This window comes from Lithobates pipiens, unplaced genomic scaffold, assembly GCF_037356315.1.
Source record: "Lithobates pipiens isolate NorthernLeopardFrog02 unplaced genomic scaffold, aLitPip1_a1.2 Scaffold_13, whole genome shotgun sequence".
Taxonomy (NCBI): domain Eukaryota; kingdom Metazoa; phylum Chordata; class Amphibia; order Anura; family Ranidae; genus Lithobates; species Lithobates pipiens.
Genome location: NW_027507718.1, coordinates 212,673,891 through 212,692,610, shown reverse-complemented (window position 1 = coordinate 212,692,610; position 18,720 = coordinate 212,673,891). Strand labels below are relative to the sequence as shown.

At 43.2% G+C, this 18,720-nt stretch overlaps 1 protein-coding gene across 1 annotated transcript in view; it reads right to left on the bottom strand.

The window, feature by feature from the left end:
• The window catches only part of SLC20A2 (solute carrier family 20 member 2), a 72,149-nt gene that overhangs the window by 46,475 nt on the left and 6,954 nt on the right, over positions 1-18,720 (bottom strand). Inside the window, 1 exon segment of the mRNA XM_077476183.1 lies at positions 15,651-16,225. Coding sequence (XP_077332309.1) covers positions 15,651-15,939 — 289 coding nt within the window. The 5' untranslated portion in view covers positions 15,940-16,225.

Sequence of the window (18,720 nt, the reverse complement as noted above, 5' to 3'; positions counted from 1 at the left end):
AGCACAATGCTCGGAGCTCGCAGTTGACCTTTTTTGAAGCCTATGGCTCTAATCGGGTGCTTCAAAAATACCCCCTCACCATTGGAATTCAGGTGCCCGATGTCCAAACGCCTGAATAGGGGGTGCTATGCATGAATCTATCCATTATTCATATGGGAGGGTGGCTGGAGAAAGGGGCGGAGCCCGTGCACCCTTAATGGACACACCGTCACATGCTGAAATCAATGCAAACTTATTAAACAGTCCACATTCAGTGAAAGTACTGCAAACGTTACAGTAAATAAACTATTACAAAAAATTGACTGTTTAATGAGTTTGCAGCATGGATCACTTTATTGCAATATTATATTTTTATCAATTCATATTAAATCGCTATATCAATTTCCATTATGATCTCTCTCTCTAAAAGCCATGCGGAGGAGGGTAGGCAGAGCATAAGGCTCCACCTCCACCAGTCACCAGGCAAGTTGCCACCCCCTCGGCCAAGCATGCCCATACACATCATACTGCTGCCCATATTTGCACGTGCCGGCACTGCTACAGCAAGCTTTTTCTCACGCGGCAGAGGTTTTTTTTTGCCGCTCCTGATCTTTACATGTAGAAAGAGAAGTGGCAGAATAGGCCCGGTATGCAAGTGGATGGAAAAAAATAAAAAATAAAAAAACACCATCAGTATACCATGCCCCTTCTGCTGATACCAATCCACCCCTTTGTTGTAATCTTCCAGTGTGGTGGGGATTAATAGGACAGAGGCTGTGACAAGAATTCATCAAGAGTACTCAACTATGTCAGCCCTTTCTGCCCACCGCCTTAATTTCTAGAGGATGTACTATAGCCTCTACGAAAGAAAAATTCTGAATTGAGGATGGGCGAATAAAAAAGGTCTGCCACCTCTATTCATAGATTGTTTCATTCACAGAAGCCTCACTGGGGCCCCTGAAAAAAATCACCAAATGGATCACACATAATATTCAGTGAAGGTAATGCATAAAAATAAATAAACCCCCCCCCCCCAAAAAATAAAAAAAATAAAAAAAAAGCCACACACGATCTGCAGATATACAACAGCAAATGAGAATCTGAGGGGCTGTAGTTGTTGGAGCTTGCAGACAAGCTGAGACAGTCAGACTCGAGACACTTTACAAAGGACTGCTAGACATCATTGCTATTACAGCCCCTTTACAAAGTAATTGATCTTGCAGTGAGACATCTCCAAAATATCTGAAGAAACTAACATAAGAGAAAAAAACGGGATGGGCCGCGAAGAAAGAAGGAAGGTAAGATGGCTAAAAAATAAATAAATAAAAAAAAAAAAAAAAAAAAAAACACACACCATTTAAAGTGGTTGTAAAGCCTTTTTTTTTGTCAAAACAAACATTTATACATACCTGCAATGATATTGCACAGATTGGCCCTAAACCTCTTCTACTGTAGTCCCTGGTCAGCAAGGTCTGCTCCTCATCTCTTGCATGTGTCCCCATAAAAAGTAATGTGCTATGGCTTTGTGTCATGCCCCGGCTCCCTCGCAGGATTTGACTGGCTGCAGTCCCCCCCCCCCCCATCTTTTGTCAATCGTTCCTGTACAAGTCTTCTGTGAGACCAGGTAGACAGGAAAGAAGAGCTGCAGCTGGGCACAGCACTGGATAAGAGTGGACTCCAACATGTGTTTTGGGAACAACAGGGTCCCAACAACTAGTAAAAATGTTTACCTTAATGTAGGGAATGCATTAAAAAGGTAAAACGGTATAACTTTAGAAACACTACTAGAACCTAGTGGAACTACAGAATATTTCTCCTTCATTATGTACCTGGGGTCTGAGGAGTGCAGGTTGGGCACCAGCGACATAGGCACAATCAAAGCGTACAAGGCCACACTGCTGCCAAAAATGTTAATCTTCTTGCCAAGAACATTGTACTGGGAACATCCTGTCCTAATCTACTTGAACAACTGGGTATCCCACACTTCACTCATTTAGCCTATTCCAACTTGCAAATGACGGCTTAATGGGCCTCCTTTCAGCACCCTCTGCTCACCTTCTGGCTCCTTTTCTAATTCCCGACTGTTCCTTTCTAGATTCTCTTCTTATAAATCGCAGCATTCTCTGATTTCATAAGGGCCCCAAACTTTACTTCCATTTCAAGTCTCTGAAGCCTATTCTTTTGCCATTCTGGGCAATACCTACTACACACCGATTACAATATATTCTACAGCAGCTTCTCCAGAGGGAAAAGAAATAAATAAATAATAGTAGCTGCTAGAAGAGGATTGACTAAAGCAAAGCCTAAAAAATTTGAATAAAACCTAAAAACAAAAAAAAAAAAAAAAAAAAAAAAAAAAAAAAAATTTACCATATTGCAGCTTACTAGAGCTGCACAATTCGGGCCAAAATCACGATTTTTTTCACGACGTAAAATCTTTTACAATATACAAAAAAAAAAAAAAAATTGGGCTAACTTTACTAGTTAGTTTTTTGTAATTCATTAAAGTATTTTCTTGCAAAAAAATTGCATTTGAAAGAACACATACAGTGTGACAAAATATTGCAACATCCACCATTTTATTCTCTAGGGTCACTACTAAAATTACAAAAAAATATATATATCATGTTTGGGGGGGTCCCCAAGTCTTTTTTTTTGCTAGAAAAATGGATTTTAACTTGAAACCAATAAATGTCAGAAAAAGGTTTAGTGTTTAAGTGGTTAAACTTTCCTCACTTGCACATGAAGTCTACTCCTTTAACAAATTGTTACAATGTTTATACTTATTGTAATTTTGGCCAAAAATATGTGGGATTACATATTGGTCTAAACTGAAGAAATTGGTTTTACATGTGGCCAGCCTAAGTCTGGTTGCAGACATTTTAACTGTGGGTAGCTGAAGCTCCCTGAATTTACGGACACCTCCAAGCTCTGCAGCTTTCTCTCATGACAGTGAGAAAGCTGTGCATGATGTCATCATAAGCCCAAGCTTTTTAGCCAGACAAGAAACAGCAAGTGGGTTGCAAAAAAATAATATTTTTTTATATATATATATATATATATATATACACACACACACACACATATACACACACTACACATACATACACACACAATTTAACGGCATATAACACACTTTTTTCCCCTGTCTTAAAATCAGGGGGAAATCGTGGGTGCGTGTTAAGACACCGACCCCCCGCTGATTGTGAGCCTCTCAGCGGCTTTCGGCCACTCGCGTAGTCCTGCCGAGATACACAGGACATCTGTCTCTCTCGGCGGTGCCATTTTTAAAACATCAAGGCTGCACATTACACCGACAAGGCTTGCAGTTGGACACCGATAAGGCTGCCTTAAACTTACCTCCTAAAAGTTTTTTTTCCTTACAATTCCCTCCTAAACTTGGGGTGCGTGTTATATGCCAATAAATACGGTATATACACAGTGGGGAGGGAAAGTATTCAGACCACCATAAATTTTTCACTTTGTTATATTGCAGCCATTTGCTAAAATCATTTAAGTTCATTTTTTCCCCCTCGTTAATGTACACACCACCCCATATTGGCAGAAAAAACACAGAACTGTTGGAATTTTTTTCAGATTTATTAAAGAAAAACTGAAATATCACATGGTCCAGTATTCAGACCCTTTGCTCAGTGTTTAGTAGAAGCACCCTTTTGATCTAATACAGTCAGTCTTTTTGGGAAAGATGCAATACAATTTTTCACATCTGGATTTGGGGATCCTCTGTCTTTCCTCCTTGCAGATCCTCTCCAGTTCTGTCAGGTTGGATGGTAAACGTTCGTGGACAGCCATTTTTAGGTCTCACCAGAGATGCTTAATTGGGTTTAAGTCAGGGCTCTGGCTGGGTCATTCAAGAACAGTCACAGAGTTGTTGTGAAGCCACTCCATTATTTTAGCTGTGTGCTTAGGGTCATTGTCTTGTTGGAAGGTAAACCTTCAGCCCAGTCTAAGGTTCTGAGCACTCTGGAGAAAGTTAGCATCCAGGATATCTCTGTACTTGGCCGCATTTATCTTTCCCTCAATTGCAACCAGTCATCCTGTCCCTGCAGCTGAAAAACACCCCCACAGCATGATGCTACCACCATGCTTCACTGTTGGGACTGTATTTGATATGTGACGAGCAGTGCCTGGTTTTCTCCACACATACCGCTTAGAATTAAGGCCAAAAAGTTCTATCTTGGTCTCATCAGACCCAATCTTATTTCTTACCATCTTGGAGTCCTTCAGGGTTTTTTTTTTTTTTTTAGCAAACTCCATGCAGGCTTTCATGTGTCTTGCACTGAGGAGAGGCGTCTGTCAGGCCACTCTGCCATGAAGCCCCGACTGGTGGAGGGCTGCAGCAACGTTGACCTTCTACAACATTCTCCCAACTGCATCTCTGGAGCTTAACCACAGTGATCTTTGGGTTCTTTACCTTTCTCACCAAGGCTCTTCTCCTCCGATATCGCAGTTTGGCCAGATGGCAAGCTCTAGGAAGGGTTCTGATCGTCCCAAACGTCTTCCATTTAAGGATTATAGAGGCCACTGTGCTCTTAGGAACCTTAAGTGCAGCGGAATTTATTTTTTGTAACCTTGGCCAGATCTGTGCCTTACCACAATTCTGTCTCTGGGCTCTTCAGGCAGTTCCTTTTGACCTCATGATTCTCATTTGCTGACATGCACCGTTAGCTGTAAGATCTTATAGAGATGTGTGTGGCTTTCCTAATCAAGTCCAATCAGTATAACCAAAACACAGCTGGACTCAAATGAATGTGTAAAACCATCTCAAAGATGATCAGAAGAAATGGACAGCACCTGAGTTAAATATATGAGTGTCACAGCAAAGGGTCTGAATACTTAGAGCCATGTGACATTTCAGTTTCTTTAATAAATCTGCAAAAATGTCAATGTAAATGCTTTACTATCCAAAGTTAAAACAAGGGCTGAAGATTTAATAGATGAACATTCCATTTTAAGGTCCAGAAGCAATGATTACACAGACAATTAGTGGATATCATAAGGACCAGTCATAACAAACGGAATAACTTGTTTCTGATAATAGAATACCCAGACATACTATTAAACATTTATCCCTCCAGGCATGCCTTTCAGCACACTGCTCATACAACTTCGCTGCATGTCTACAGAAAACCGTCGGCCAAAACTCCCACACATTACTATTTGTTTTCCCCAGCAGAATTTTCCATTGACTAGTTTTCAATTTGCTACAAAAGGAGGGATTTTAAAAAGTTAACACATTGAAATAACTTATACCTGGGTTATTTCCTAAAGTCAGTGGTTGTTTACAATGCAGAAAGGCATCAAAAATTACTACAAATGCTAGAAATGACTTGAGTTTAATACATCAGAATCAAGGAAACATCATGCAGATTATAGTATAACTTTAGAAAAAAAAATATATATATATATATATATATATATATATATATATATATATATATATATATATATATATATATATATATATATATATATATATACATACATATACACACACACACACACACACACACACATACATATACACACACATACACATACACACACACACACATACATTTTTTCAAAATGTTAGCAATTGCACGCTTGTTAAAGTCATGCCAAATTTGTGCCCTTGAAAACACAACTGAATCTTATGTTGAAGTGATAGTTTAAAAAAAACTAAATAAAAATACCCTTTTGCAAACATCATACTTTTTAGTGCCTTGAAAAAAAGTATCCATACCCTTCAAAATTTTCCACATTTTGTCATGTTGCAGCCAAAAACTTAAAACGTATTTTAAATGGGATTTTATATGCTAGACCAACACAGTGGCACATAATTGTGAAGTGGAAGGAAAACGATAAGGCCCCTTTCACACTACCGTGACTTCAAAGTTGTGCAATTTTACCGCGATTGTGAGGTCTATGAACCTGAACTCGCATCAAAGTCGGACCAAATTAGTGCAGGGACTACTTTGAAATCGGCACGACTTGAAGTTGTGTGGTTGCCATTGGAAATCATGGGTAACGACTTGTCATGCGACTTTGCAGTCCCAAGTTGTAGGACAAGTCGTACAAGTGTGAAAAGGACCTAAATGGTTTAACTATTTTTTTACAAATAAATATGTGAAGTGTGGCGTACATTTGTATTAAGCCTCCCCGAGTCAATACTTTGTAGAACCACCTTTCGCTGCAATTACAGCTGCAAGTCTTTTGGAGGATGTCTCTACCAGCTTTGCACATCTAGAGTGACATTTTTGCCCATTTTTCTTGTCAAAATAGCTCAAGCTCTGTCAGATCAGATGTAGAGCATTCGAACAGCAATTTTCAAGTCTTGTCACAGATTGTCAATTGGATTTAGGTCTGGACATCGACATAATATGCTTGGATCTAAACCAATTCATTGTAGCATTGGCTGTATGTGTAGGGTTGTTGTCCTGCTGGAAGGTGACCCTCCACCCCAGTCTCAAGGCTTTTGCAGACTAACCGGTTTTCTTCTAAGATTGCCCTGTATTTGGCTCCATCCATCTTCCCATCAACTCTGACCAGCTTCCCTGTCCCCGTTTAAGAAAAGCATCCCCATAACATGATGCTGCCACCACCATGTTTCACAGTGGGGATGGTGTGTTCAGGGTGATATGCAGTGTTAGATTTCTGCCACACAGCATTTTGCTTTTAGGTCAAAAAGTTCAATTTTGGTCTCATCTGACCAGAGCACCTACTTCAACATGTTTGCTGTGTCCCCCACATGGCTTCTCACAAACTGCAAACAGGACAGCTTTCTTTCAACAGTGGTTTTCTTGCCACTTCCATAAAGGCCAGGTTTGTGGGTGGAATGCATGACTAAGTTGTCCTGTTAACAGATTCTCCCACCTAAGCTGTGGATATCTACAGCTCCTCCAGAGTTACCACAGGCCTCTTGGCTGATTCTCTGATTAATGTTCTCCTTACCCTGCCTGTCAGTTGAGGTAGAAGGCCATGTCTTGGTAGGTTTGCAGTCATGCCATACTCTTTCCATTTTCGGGTGATAGATTGAACAGTGCTCTGCGAGATGTTCAAAGCTTGGGATATTTTTTATACCCTAACCCCCCCTTTTTAAACTTCTCCACAACGTTATCCCTGACCTGTCTGGTGTGTTCCTTGGCCTTCATGATGCGGTTTGTTCAAGAACATTCTCTAAAAAACCTCTGAGGACCTCACAGAACAGCCGCAATCATACTGAGATTAAATTACACACAGGTGGACTCCATTTACTAATTAGGTGACTTCTGAAGGCAAAATGAGGAAAATTTCAAGGGGTGTGAATACTTTTTCAAGGCACTGTACCTGCTCTTCTGAGATAGTCAGCACTCCTGGCTTCTCTTCTTGGTGTGCGTCCCCTTGGCATGCAATTCTGTACAACTCACACCTGAAAATCGCACTAATGTGAACCAGGCCCAATACAAAAAAGACAGCTTGGCATAGGAGTAGGTCATAGCCATATATGACTACAAATCTTGCGGGGAATATTAGATATTTAATATTTACTTTCTGTGCCCTTCAAATTTGTTCTAAAGGCTTAAAAAATAAATAAATAAAAAAAACAAGCACACACACACCCTAAGGCTTGGTTCACACAGGGGCGACTTGTCCAGGCGACTTTGCCGCCTGACAAGTCGCCCCCGTTCTGTACTACGGAACCGTTCTAATAGGAGCGACTCGAGTCGCTCAGACTTAGAAAAAAGGTTCCTGTACTACTTTTGCGGCGACTTCCATTGACTTCTATACAGAAGTCGTTTTGCAAGTCGCCGCTGAGGTCGCGGCGCTGCAAGTCGTGCCGCGTCCTGTGTGAACCGAGCCTTACAAAACATGTTCTAATTCCCTGCTCAATGGTATTGCAAAGAGCAACCTGAAACCTCTTATTCTGAGGTCCCCAGGCAGCACTCCCAGTCCTTACCCCTTTCATGTTCAAGATGCTTGCAATGGAGGACACAACAGCAGGCTTGCTCCCAAGCTGGGCTGCATGCATCCATAGACATAGCATGGCTCTGTGAGGAGAGGAACGCAGACCAGCACTAGATCAAGATGGTGCTTCGGTAAATATATAGGGGGGGGGGGGGAGAGAGAAATACAATTACAGGGACATTTTTTACCTAAGGGTAAAACAAACGTTAATGCCCAAGCACAATTTTGCAACTTTGACATGGGTTAGTAAAACCTTACATATCACAACTAGTTTGTGCATCCAGGTGGATTATACCACCTTTTTTTCCCAGGACAAATTGGGCTTTCATTTAGTGGTAAATGGTAATGGATACCTCCCTAGTGTTTTATGATCAATTTTACAGCAAAAAAAAAAAAAAAAAAAAAAAAACACACACCTTTACCCAAATACTAACCCGGGCACTGACCTAGATCAAACCTTGATCTAGGCATTTTATACACTATTTCTCTAGTCGTCTGTCCAGGACAGCACTAGAGAGATAGGCTCCACCTCCAGAGGCAGGAAACACAATCCAGATCTTTTAAGGGCGGTCTCCGTCCCTTCCCCTTCAGTCTGTGTGTTTCCTCCACCGGAGGAGGAGGCTGGATCAGGAGCTCTCCTTCCCCTGACGGTGGGATAGCCCATAAGAGACGGGGAAGGAGTTCGGATTACCTGTTGGTAAACGGACGTTTTGAAGTCCTCCGGTCGGGTTGACTGCAGCTTCGAACCGGCGTTCTCCTTCTGAAGCCCGGGGAGGGCGTTCGTTTACCCACCTGACAATAGGTTCAAATTGGGCGCGAAGTCAGGTGGGGGACGGGCACAGGCTTCGAGTTCCGGCCTGTGCATCACAGGAGGAGGATAGAGGACTTCCGGCAATCCACTACCGGTCGCGCGGCGAGCGTGGACGTTCGGGACCTTGGCGGCTATTTTAAAAAGCCGCAGCCACGAGGCGTTCGCGCTGCATCCAGTCGGTTAGGCGTGTGCTTCAAGCGTTCGTGCTGCATCGCTTTATCGCCATTACGAAAAGAAGCCTCCAGGCGTGTTACGATCAAAATGGATGCAGTGGAGAGTGGCAGTGGAGCCGAACCAGCTCAGGTAGGCAAACACAGAGGTGTCTTGTACCTACAGGGTTGGGAGTGAGGGGGGGAGTGATGGACTAATCAATGCAAAGGCATTCTGAAATGGTCCAGGTGTGTTTTTCCTCCCTCCCTCTCTCAAACAGGATCCGGACTAAAGAGTCTTGTGAATCCTGTTAGCGGTTGGTGGGGTGCACATAGGTGTTGGGTGAAGGCATCCTATTTTTTGCTAAGGTTTCGCTGATGTTAGCTTGTCTGGTTTTTCCCTTCCTTCTCTACTTCTCTTGTCTTGGGCTCTGCCCAAAGAACCAGAGAGGTCAGGGGGGAAGAAGAGATGTCCTTCATGTATGAATAAATTAAAAGAAGGATGGTCTAAGCCCCTCTGCAAACCATGCATAGACAAATTGGTCTATAAGGAAGCTACGGGGCCTGTTAGGATTTGATTTCTGGAGTACAGAAAGAAATGCAATCCATCAAGACAATGCTAGCGAACCTTGAGACCCCAAAACCAGCCGCAGTCCCCCCTGCTTCCACCCCAGAGGAAGGTGACGAATCAGGGGAAGAGGAATTTGATTCACTGGATGGCCTAAGTGAGACGGCATCATCCAGAGATATTCCTGTGCAAGGGACAAGCTTCCCCAGATACAGGCTCTCACTCGAGGTAGATGCCTTATTGGGGGTGATTTATGAGACGCTCGAAATTAAAGAAGAGCCAGTCTCCCTGTCCTTGCATGACCAGATGTATCAGACCCTAAAGGCAGATCATAGCACACTGGAGAGTGGGAGGAGCCAGAGAAAAAGCTCTTTTTTTCCCAAAAGTATGAAGCGGAGATTCCCCTTCAGCGAGGACCCCACTTGCGTCTGGAACAAAGTGCCAAGGTAGACGCAGCTTTTTCCCAGTGTGTAAAATCAACCTCGCCTTTGAGAACATGGGTGATCTTAAGGAACCCATGGATAAAAGGATGGAGGTGCTGCTGAAGAGGTCATGGGAAGTAACCATGACTAATTCAAAACCTGCAATGGCCACGACAATAGTGGCTCGCAACTTGGAGGTCTGGCTGGAACAAAGTGCAAAGCCATTTGGAAGGGGGGGCCTCCAGAAAGGAAATACTGGATTCCCTTCCTATGCTGCATAAAGCAGCAGGTTATATGGTAGATGCCTCTGCAGAGTCTGTTAAATTGTCAGCCAGGACCGCTGCCCTTGTAAACGCATCTCGCAGGGCACTTTGGTTGAAGTCTTGGTCAGGAGACTCGGCCTCAAAAGTGAGGTTATGTGGCATCCCCTCTGAGGGAGACCTCTTGTTCGGACAGGATCTTGAAAAGTCCTGGACCGTACTGCAGAGAAGGCCTTTCCTGTTAAACCCAAAAAGCTACAGGTAAATGCTTTTTTCATCCCCAAAGGCAGGGACAGTCACAGGGACAGACCTCTAAGGAGTCAACAACTAAGAAACAGTGGATGGGAGGAAAACAGAAAGGCAATCTTTTTTCCTCTTCTAAAAAAAACCACTAAATCCCAGTGACCTGTTCCCTGTGGGGGAAAGACTGGGGCAGTTCCTCCCACAGTGGGAAAAGACTACCCCAAATACTTTTATTCTGAGGACCATCAGGGAGGGTTACAAAATACAGTCAAGCACACTTCACTTACAAGGATGTGTCTGACCAAGCCTCCCAAGGATCCCCAGAAAGCGACAGCTTTGCTGTCGCAAATTGACGATTTTATAGACCAGAGGGTTCTAGTGCCAGTTCCGTCACAAGAAATAAACCACGGTTTCTACTCGCATGCGTTTGTGGTGAAGAAACCGTTAGGCAAATTCCGGTGAATTTTGAATCTAAAGTTGCTGAACAAGTGGGTAACTTATAAGAAATTCCGGATGGAAACAATCTTTACAGTGAGGTCAGTACTCCCTCCAAATTGTTTCATGGCCTCTCTCGATCTGAGGGATGCATATTTACACATCCCCATTCGAGAAGACTCAAAAGTATTTGAGGATAGTGATTCTTGGGGGAAGACAGATCCGATACAGGGCTCTGCCATTCGGTCTATCTTCTTCCCCCAGGATATTTACTAAGGTCCTGGCAGAAGCATTGGTTCCCCTGAGGCTGAAAGGGGTCGCTGTCATACCATACTTGGACGACCTTTTATTTTTCACCCCCTCAAAGCTCCAACTGCAGGGAGGTCTGAGGGTAGCCATTTCTTGCCTAAAAAGGCTGGGGTGGTTAATAAATGAAGAAAAGTCGCACTTGACACCAACTCGGGCCATACAGTATCCAGGTTTCCTGGTAGATTCTGTGTCACAGAAAGTCTTCCTCACAGGGGGAAAAGGTGAAAAAGATGGTAACCTTTTTGCAGTCCAATCGGACAATTTCCATCCGCTCAGCTATGGCAGGGTTGGGCCTATTAGTGGCAACAATCCCTGCGGTTCCTTGGGCAAGAGCTTATTTCAGGGGCCTTCACGCCAATATTCTGAGCAGCTGAGACGGGACACAAGAATCCCTGGACGGGATTATCCATCTATCCTTAAAGACCAGAAGGTCTCTTTGGTGGTGTAAGAGAGGAGAACCTAGTACGAGGTCTATGGTGGTCTCCTCCAGTGTCTGTCTGCATCACTATGGATGCCAGTGCTTTGTGCTAAATAGCCCAAGGATACTGGGGGAGGCAATCTGGGAAGCCTTAAGGGCGTTTGCCAGGGATCTGAAGGACCACCATGTACAGGTCCTCTCGGACAGTATAGTGGCGATTTCCTACCTAAACAGGGAGGAAAGAGATGCCCTTCCTTGATCAAGCTAACAAGTACGATCATGCATTGGGCAGAAGAAAACCTAGAATCAGTTTCAGCGGTCCATCTAAAGGGGGTAGACAACCACCTGGCAGACTGAGTCGACACCGGGTGTACGAATCAGAATGGTCCCTGAAAAGGGAGAGTTTCCAGCTGATGTGCAATGCGCAAATGGGGTCTTCCGGAGGTGGACTTGTTCGCCAAGAAAGCTAACACCCAGGTCCCAGTATACGACTCCCTAGCGAGGGACGCAGGGGCAAAAGGGATAGACGCTTTGGCACAAAACTGGGCGTTTCGCACTCGCTACGCCTCCCCCCCCCCATTCAAGCTAATTCCTCTAGTCCTGAGGAAATTTTTGCACGAACGGGCCACATTAATACTGGTGGTTCCATATTGGCCGAAGAGACCGTGGTTCTCAATGATGCTGGGTCTGACAGACGAGCCTCCCATCCTACTGCTGGAGAGAAAGGATCTGCTGTCCCAGGGTCCAGCTCTGTTGCCAGAAATACAGACCCTAAAGTTATCGGCCTGGCGTCTGAAGAGAGCCTCTTGAAGTCTAAGGGGCTCTCGGATAGGGTGATTAGAACACTCCTTTCTAGTAGAAAGAGAGTAACCCAAGCAATTTATGTTAAGTATTGGAAGGTTTTTTGTTCATGGTTGGACACTAAAAAGGTGTCTATAAGTATCCCGACAGTCTTGGCGTTTTTACAAGACGGTGCGGATAAGGGACTGGCCATTGGTACCTTAAAAGGTACAAATTGTGGCCCTATCGGTTTTGTTGGATCAACCTCTGGAGGCAGACCCGCTGGTCAGCAGGTTCTTTAAGGGATTGACCAGGATTAAACCTGTTCCTTTCAAAAATGTACCCAAATGGGACCTGTCAATTGTGTTACAGGGATGGGTAAAAAAGTCTCGGGAAGAAGAACTTTCCTTGAAATGGATCACGCTTGAAACGGTGTTCCTAGTGGCTATTTCCACAGCCAGACGCATTAACGAGCTTCAGGCACTTTCGGTGAAAGAGCCGTTTTTACAAATTTTTGAAGAGGGGCTGGTGTTGCACACGGACCCTGGGTTTTTACCCAATGTAGTGACAAATTTCCATAGAACACAGGAAATTGTTTTTCCTTCGTTCTGTGGGTCCCCCACTAATCCTAAGAAGGTAGAGTTTAACCAACTGGATGTGAGAGCCTGTGTCTTACAGTATCTGGAGATGTCGAAAAGCATTAGAAAATCAACTGCATTATTTGTTTTACATGCGGGTTAAAAATGGGGGTCACAAGCTTCAAAGAATACAATTGCAAGGTGGATCAAACAAGCTATTGTAGAAGCCTACAAAAGGGATGAAAATGGAATGTCCTTTTTTCCCCCCATGGCTCACTCTACACGGGCACTATCGACCTCTTGGACAGAGCGAGCTGGAGCGACACCAGAACAAATTTGTCGAGCAGCAACTTGGTCAAGCTACTCGACGTTTATGAAGCATTACAAATTGGACCTTATCTCAGCGCAAGACCAGGCGTTTGGGAGAAAGGTCCTTCAAGCGGTAGTCCCCCCCCTAATCTGGTAAGTTCTCGTTGATCCTCTCTAGTGCTGTCCTGGACAGACGACTAGAGAAAACGAGAGTTAGACTTACCGGTAACGCTGTTTCTAGGAGTCGTCCAGGACAGCATGGATTCCCTCCCTATATGCTGTTATAATGCTGGACAAGTGTTTTTGTCGTTACAGAAGCCGTTTCCGGGGAAGTTCTCGTTTACAAGACTGAAGGGGAAGGGACGGAGACCGCCCTTAAAAGATCTGGATTGTGTTTCCTGCCTCTGGAGGTGGAGCCTATCTCTCTAGTGCTGTCCTGGACGACTCCTAGAAACAGAGTTACCGGTAAGTCTAACTCTCGTTTTTTTACCTTTCTGCGAGGAGATTGATACGATTTATCTCTCTTCCATTCAGAGGAAAATAAACAGCAAACAAAACAAAAAAAAAAAAAAACACGGACATACACATGGTGAGCTTTGCAGTAACAGTTAGTAGAGGGCCCTCGGTAAGACCCCAGTCTGTGCAGCACAAAATAAGACATGCAAATATATGGCCCCATGGAAAAATGCCCAGTCCAGTGAGGCCGCATATTTGCCTACAGTCAAGAGTCAAGGGATTAATGCAGGGGACACATTAAGGTAAAAAACGTGTTGCCTTTAGAACCACATTAATATGTATTACAACATGTAAATACCACACCTCCATTAGGTTTAAATGATTTTGTACACTTCCGGGTATGAGAGTCCAGCACATTGGGTTTGCAGATTGACAAAATCAGGATAAAAAATAAATAAATAAATAAAAAACCACAGTAGCATATACCCGCTTATATTCAAAAGGCAAAGATGGATATCAGGCAGACTGGCCATTTTTCAAATAAGGCTCGAGTCTTCGTAAGCTTATCATACAGCATATGCTGCATTCTCAAATCTGCAAGCAGTATAAACACTGCCCTATTTAGTGAATAGGACTATGTATATGTAAGATATGTGGGATGTTTAACCCGAACTAATCCAGAGGACAGGAAGATTCAAGCCTCTCCTTGACTCTGTCACTTCCTTCATACAATAGAGCTACTGACACTTTAGTTTTGTTTCTTAAAATTGGTTGTAAACCATTGCATATTACTCACTCAACGAGATGAAAAATCCTCCTACATAACTTGTACCTGTTTATCTGAAAGCGGAGGTCCACCCTAAAGTGGACCTCCGCTCATCGGAATCCCCCCCCCCCCTCCGGCGCCACAATTGGCACCTTTCAGGGGGGAGGGGGGTGCAGATACCTGTACAGTACAGGTATCTGTACCCACTTCCGGGATAGCTCTCTGCGGAAAGGGGCGTATATTACGCCCCTTTCCGCAAGTGCCCGCCCCTTCCCGCAAGTGCCCCACTGCCTGCTGGGAAAACACACAGATCCCAGAGGCAGCGGGGACCGTCCTTATTGCTCGCGCATGCGCAGTAGGGAACCGGGAAATGAAGCCGAAAGGCTCCATTTCCTAATTCCCATACCCAAGATGGCGGCGGCAGCACCCAAGATACGATCTACAGATCGGCTTCGGGTGCTGACATCGCGGGCGCGCTGGACAGGTAATTGTCATTATTTTAAAAGTCAGCAGCTGCAGCATTTGTAGCTGCTGGCTTTTAAAAAAAATAAAAAAATTAAAATAAAACGCGGAGTCCCGGTGGACTCCCGCTTGAAGCCCTGGCTTCTCTACAGACTTTTAAAACACACACACTGAACAAAGGTTATTGCCAGGCTTCGCAGTGTAATCTGAGACCTATAATGTCTCATAGGGAAACATGCACAACCAAGGCTGTTAGTCACCTTCTGTGAGCTGGGGGGGGGGGGTTATAACCTGACTGAACAAGTGACTTGTGAAGATAGAGGGAAGAGAGAAAAGAGACAGAAATCACATTTGGTACTTTGGATTGGAGGTTAGTATACACTTTAGAGGGGATATGCTCAGTTTCATTTCGGAGGTTTATTCCTGAGACTTAAGTATGCCTAGCAACCCATTAAAAATAACAGGGTTTCAGGTTCAGCAACTATCTCACTGCAACTCTCACAACTCGTGAATAGGTTTAGCTCTATAACCTTCCATGTCCAGTCCTCCATTAGTGGCATGCCTCTTGGCTTGAGGGTTCCATTTTAAAACAAGTCAACCAAGGCTACGGCCAAGAGGGCCGACAGTCATACAATATTGTACCTTGTTATAGTATAGTATTTTCAGAAAGCAGTAGTCTACAGTTGTGCATTTTGACATCTAGAAATATGACAGACTAACAATTTTGTATTTTGATGTAAAACAAGCCTGTTACTTACCAACCATTGCGCTGACTTCCCCAGCCATCAGTAAATCCACAGAGTTGTTGTAAAGGTTCACATCGACAATACCCTTTCGGATCGTTTCTCCAACCTTTGCTCCCAGCAACACCGAACCAGTTGTTTCAAAGATCGATGCCAATATGCAAGCTTGCTTTAACGTAACCACTCCAGAACCCACAGCTGTGCCAAATGAATTAGCCACATCATTGGCACCCACAGAAAATGCCAAGATAAAGGCTATGATAAAGCCAACAATAACCATCCACAAGTACTCATCGAGAACCATTTTGGCGGTTTGTTTTTCCTTTCGGTGACAAAATGTAATAAAATAGTAAAACTATAGGATATTAGAAGAACTTGGTTCCAGAGTATGAAAACCTGCCGAGCAAAGCTATGTAAACAAAGATGAGCTCGATCTGGAAACTTCTAGTTAGTGTTCAAGAGAATGAATAAACTGCTAACTGAGGATTTTAAAAGTACTGTCAATAAAGTTTCTTTGGGTGTGCTCAGTCAACAGTAAAATGCATTCCATATTTTTCTCCCAAATTGAGTTAGCTTGGTTTTCTTTGTTCCTGAAAAATAAAAAAAAATGTAAGTATTACTTAAAATGAAATAAAAAGTTTGTGTAAAAAACAAAATATAAATAAAAAGCACACAAGGAAAAAATCTGCAATAGTGAGCCAAGCTGCAGCATGTGACATTTCAAATGTAAAAAGAGCAGAAATAAGATTATTGTAAGACCCAGGCTTTGTTACTTAAGTGTGTTTAAAATCCAGTATTTTTTGGCCCAAAACAGAAAAACTGCAAGATTAAAAAAGGAAAGGTAAGAGAAAAATCACTTTAAATGCAAAATAAAAAAAAAAAAAAAAAAAAAAAAAAAAAAAAAAAAAACACACACACACAGTCTGCTGCATCAATGTTATCCTCATTACACAAAATATCTAGGTAAATAAGATTCAGTTTCATAGAGGTATCGTACAAAATATACATTATGCAAAGACACAAAAGAGAAGGGCGAGTCAGTCACCTAGTTTTATTAGTACTCGCCATTTTCTTTTAGTGAATGGCTAGAATGTAATTAGTACATGAATATAGTTGCAAAACTTGCTGATGCTTTGGTTACAGAAGGATTTCCAAACTTCTGAATGTAGTATAGGATAGATGTATGTGGGGATTTTTCTGTCCATCCAAAGACATCAACAAAAAATTTGTTCAGAAATTAAGTTGCCTGTGATAAAATGGAATGTCCAGGAAAAAGCATTGAGCAATGCTAACTGAAAATGTAATACTTGGTACAAAATCCTTTGTTGGCAATGACAGCTTCAAGACGCCTCCTGTATGGAGAGATGCGCCACACGCATCGCACAGGTGTAATTTTGGCCCGTTTTTCCACAATCTTCAAATCTAGAAGGTTCTGTGGGCCTCTATGAACTCTGACCTTTAGTTCTTTCCATAGATTTCTATTGGATTCAAGTCAGGCGATTGGCTGGGCCATTCTAGCAGCTTTATTTTCTTTGAAAGCAATAGAGTTTCCTTGGCTGTGTTTGGGATTATTGTCCTGCTGAAAAGACCACCCTCGTTTCATCATCATCCTGGTAGAATGTCTTGGTACATTTTTTCCATTCATCCTTCCTTCATTGATATGAAATTTGCCAGTACGGTAATTTGAAAAACAGGCACACCATGATGTTCCCACCTCCAAACGTCACTGTTGGGATGGGGGTGTTTTTTGGGTGATGTGCAGTGCCATTTGACCTCCAAAACATGGTGTTTATTATGGCATCCAAAGAGTTCAATTTTGGTCTCATCTGACCTGAGTATATTCCCCCCCCCCCCCCCCCCCCTGCATTTCACAGGCTTGTCTAAATGTTGTGGAGCAAACTTTAACCACTTGCCTACTGGGCACTTAAACCCCCCCCCCCCCTCCTGCCCAGACCAATTTTCATCTTTCGTTGCTCTCACACTTTGAATGACAATTACTCAGTCATGCAACACTGTACCCAAATTAATTTTTTGTCCTTTTTTCCCCACAAAGAGAGCTGCTACATTTCTTTGGTAAAAATAACCCAAATTAGTGGATATTATTTGGTCTTTGTGAAAGTTAGAGAGTCTACAAGCTGTGGTGCGCATCATACAAAATTTATCACATCTGATGTACTGGTGGTCTGTCTCATTTCTTGCGACCCGAACAAGCCAGGAAAGTACAAATAACCCACCAAATGACCCTTTTTGGAAAGTAGAGATTCCAAGGTATTTAGTAAGAGGCGTGTTTTTTTGTGTTGTCATTTTTTCCCACAATTCTTTGCAAAATGAAGATTTTTTTTATGTTCCACAAAATTGTCATTGTAATAGGTTCTCTCACGTGGCATGTGTATACCACAAATGACACCCCAAAATAAATTCTGCTACTCCTGAGTATTACAATACATGTATGGGACTTTTCCCACAGCCTGGCCACATAGAGAGGCCCAACATGCAGGGAGCGCCATCACATGTTCTAGGAGCATAAATTACACATCTAAATTGTTGACTACCTATTACACTTTTGAAGGCCCTGGAGCACCAGGACAATGACACGTGGCACTGATGACAGGTGGCAGTTTATTTGACTTTATTTTTTATTTTAACTTACGGCTGCTTCAGCCGTTCATCTCTCCCTCCTCACACGCTGTCTGTGATTGGAGCGAGAGCGGCGCTGAGAGATGATCTCATATGTTTACATATGAGATCATCTCTCATTGGACACGCCGATCGCACTGTAAACGGCCGCTGTGATTAGCCATTTACAGCGATCTGTGATGGGCTGTGTCCAAGGGACACGGTCAACACAGAACTTCCCCGATGCGCGCTCTCAGGAGCACGCATTGCGGAAGTAAATCTTCTAAAGCTTTGACCTTGCATACGGGCGGGCCATGGCAGTTGAGTGCATTACATATTTTCTTTGAAAATAATTGTACCTGCCAATTCAAGGTCTTTCTGAAGCTCTCCACAAAATGCTCTTTGACAACTCTGATAATTTTCACTCCAATGTCAGAAATCTTGCGAGGAGCAACTGTCTGTGGCTGGT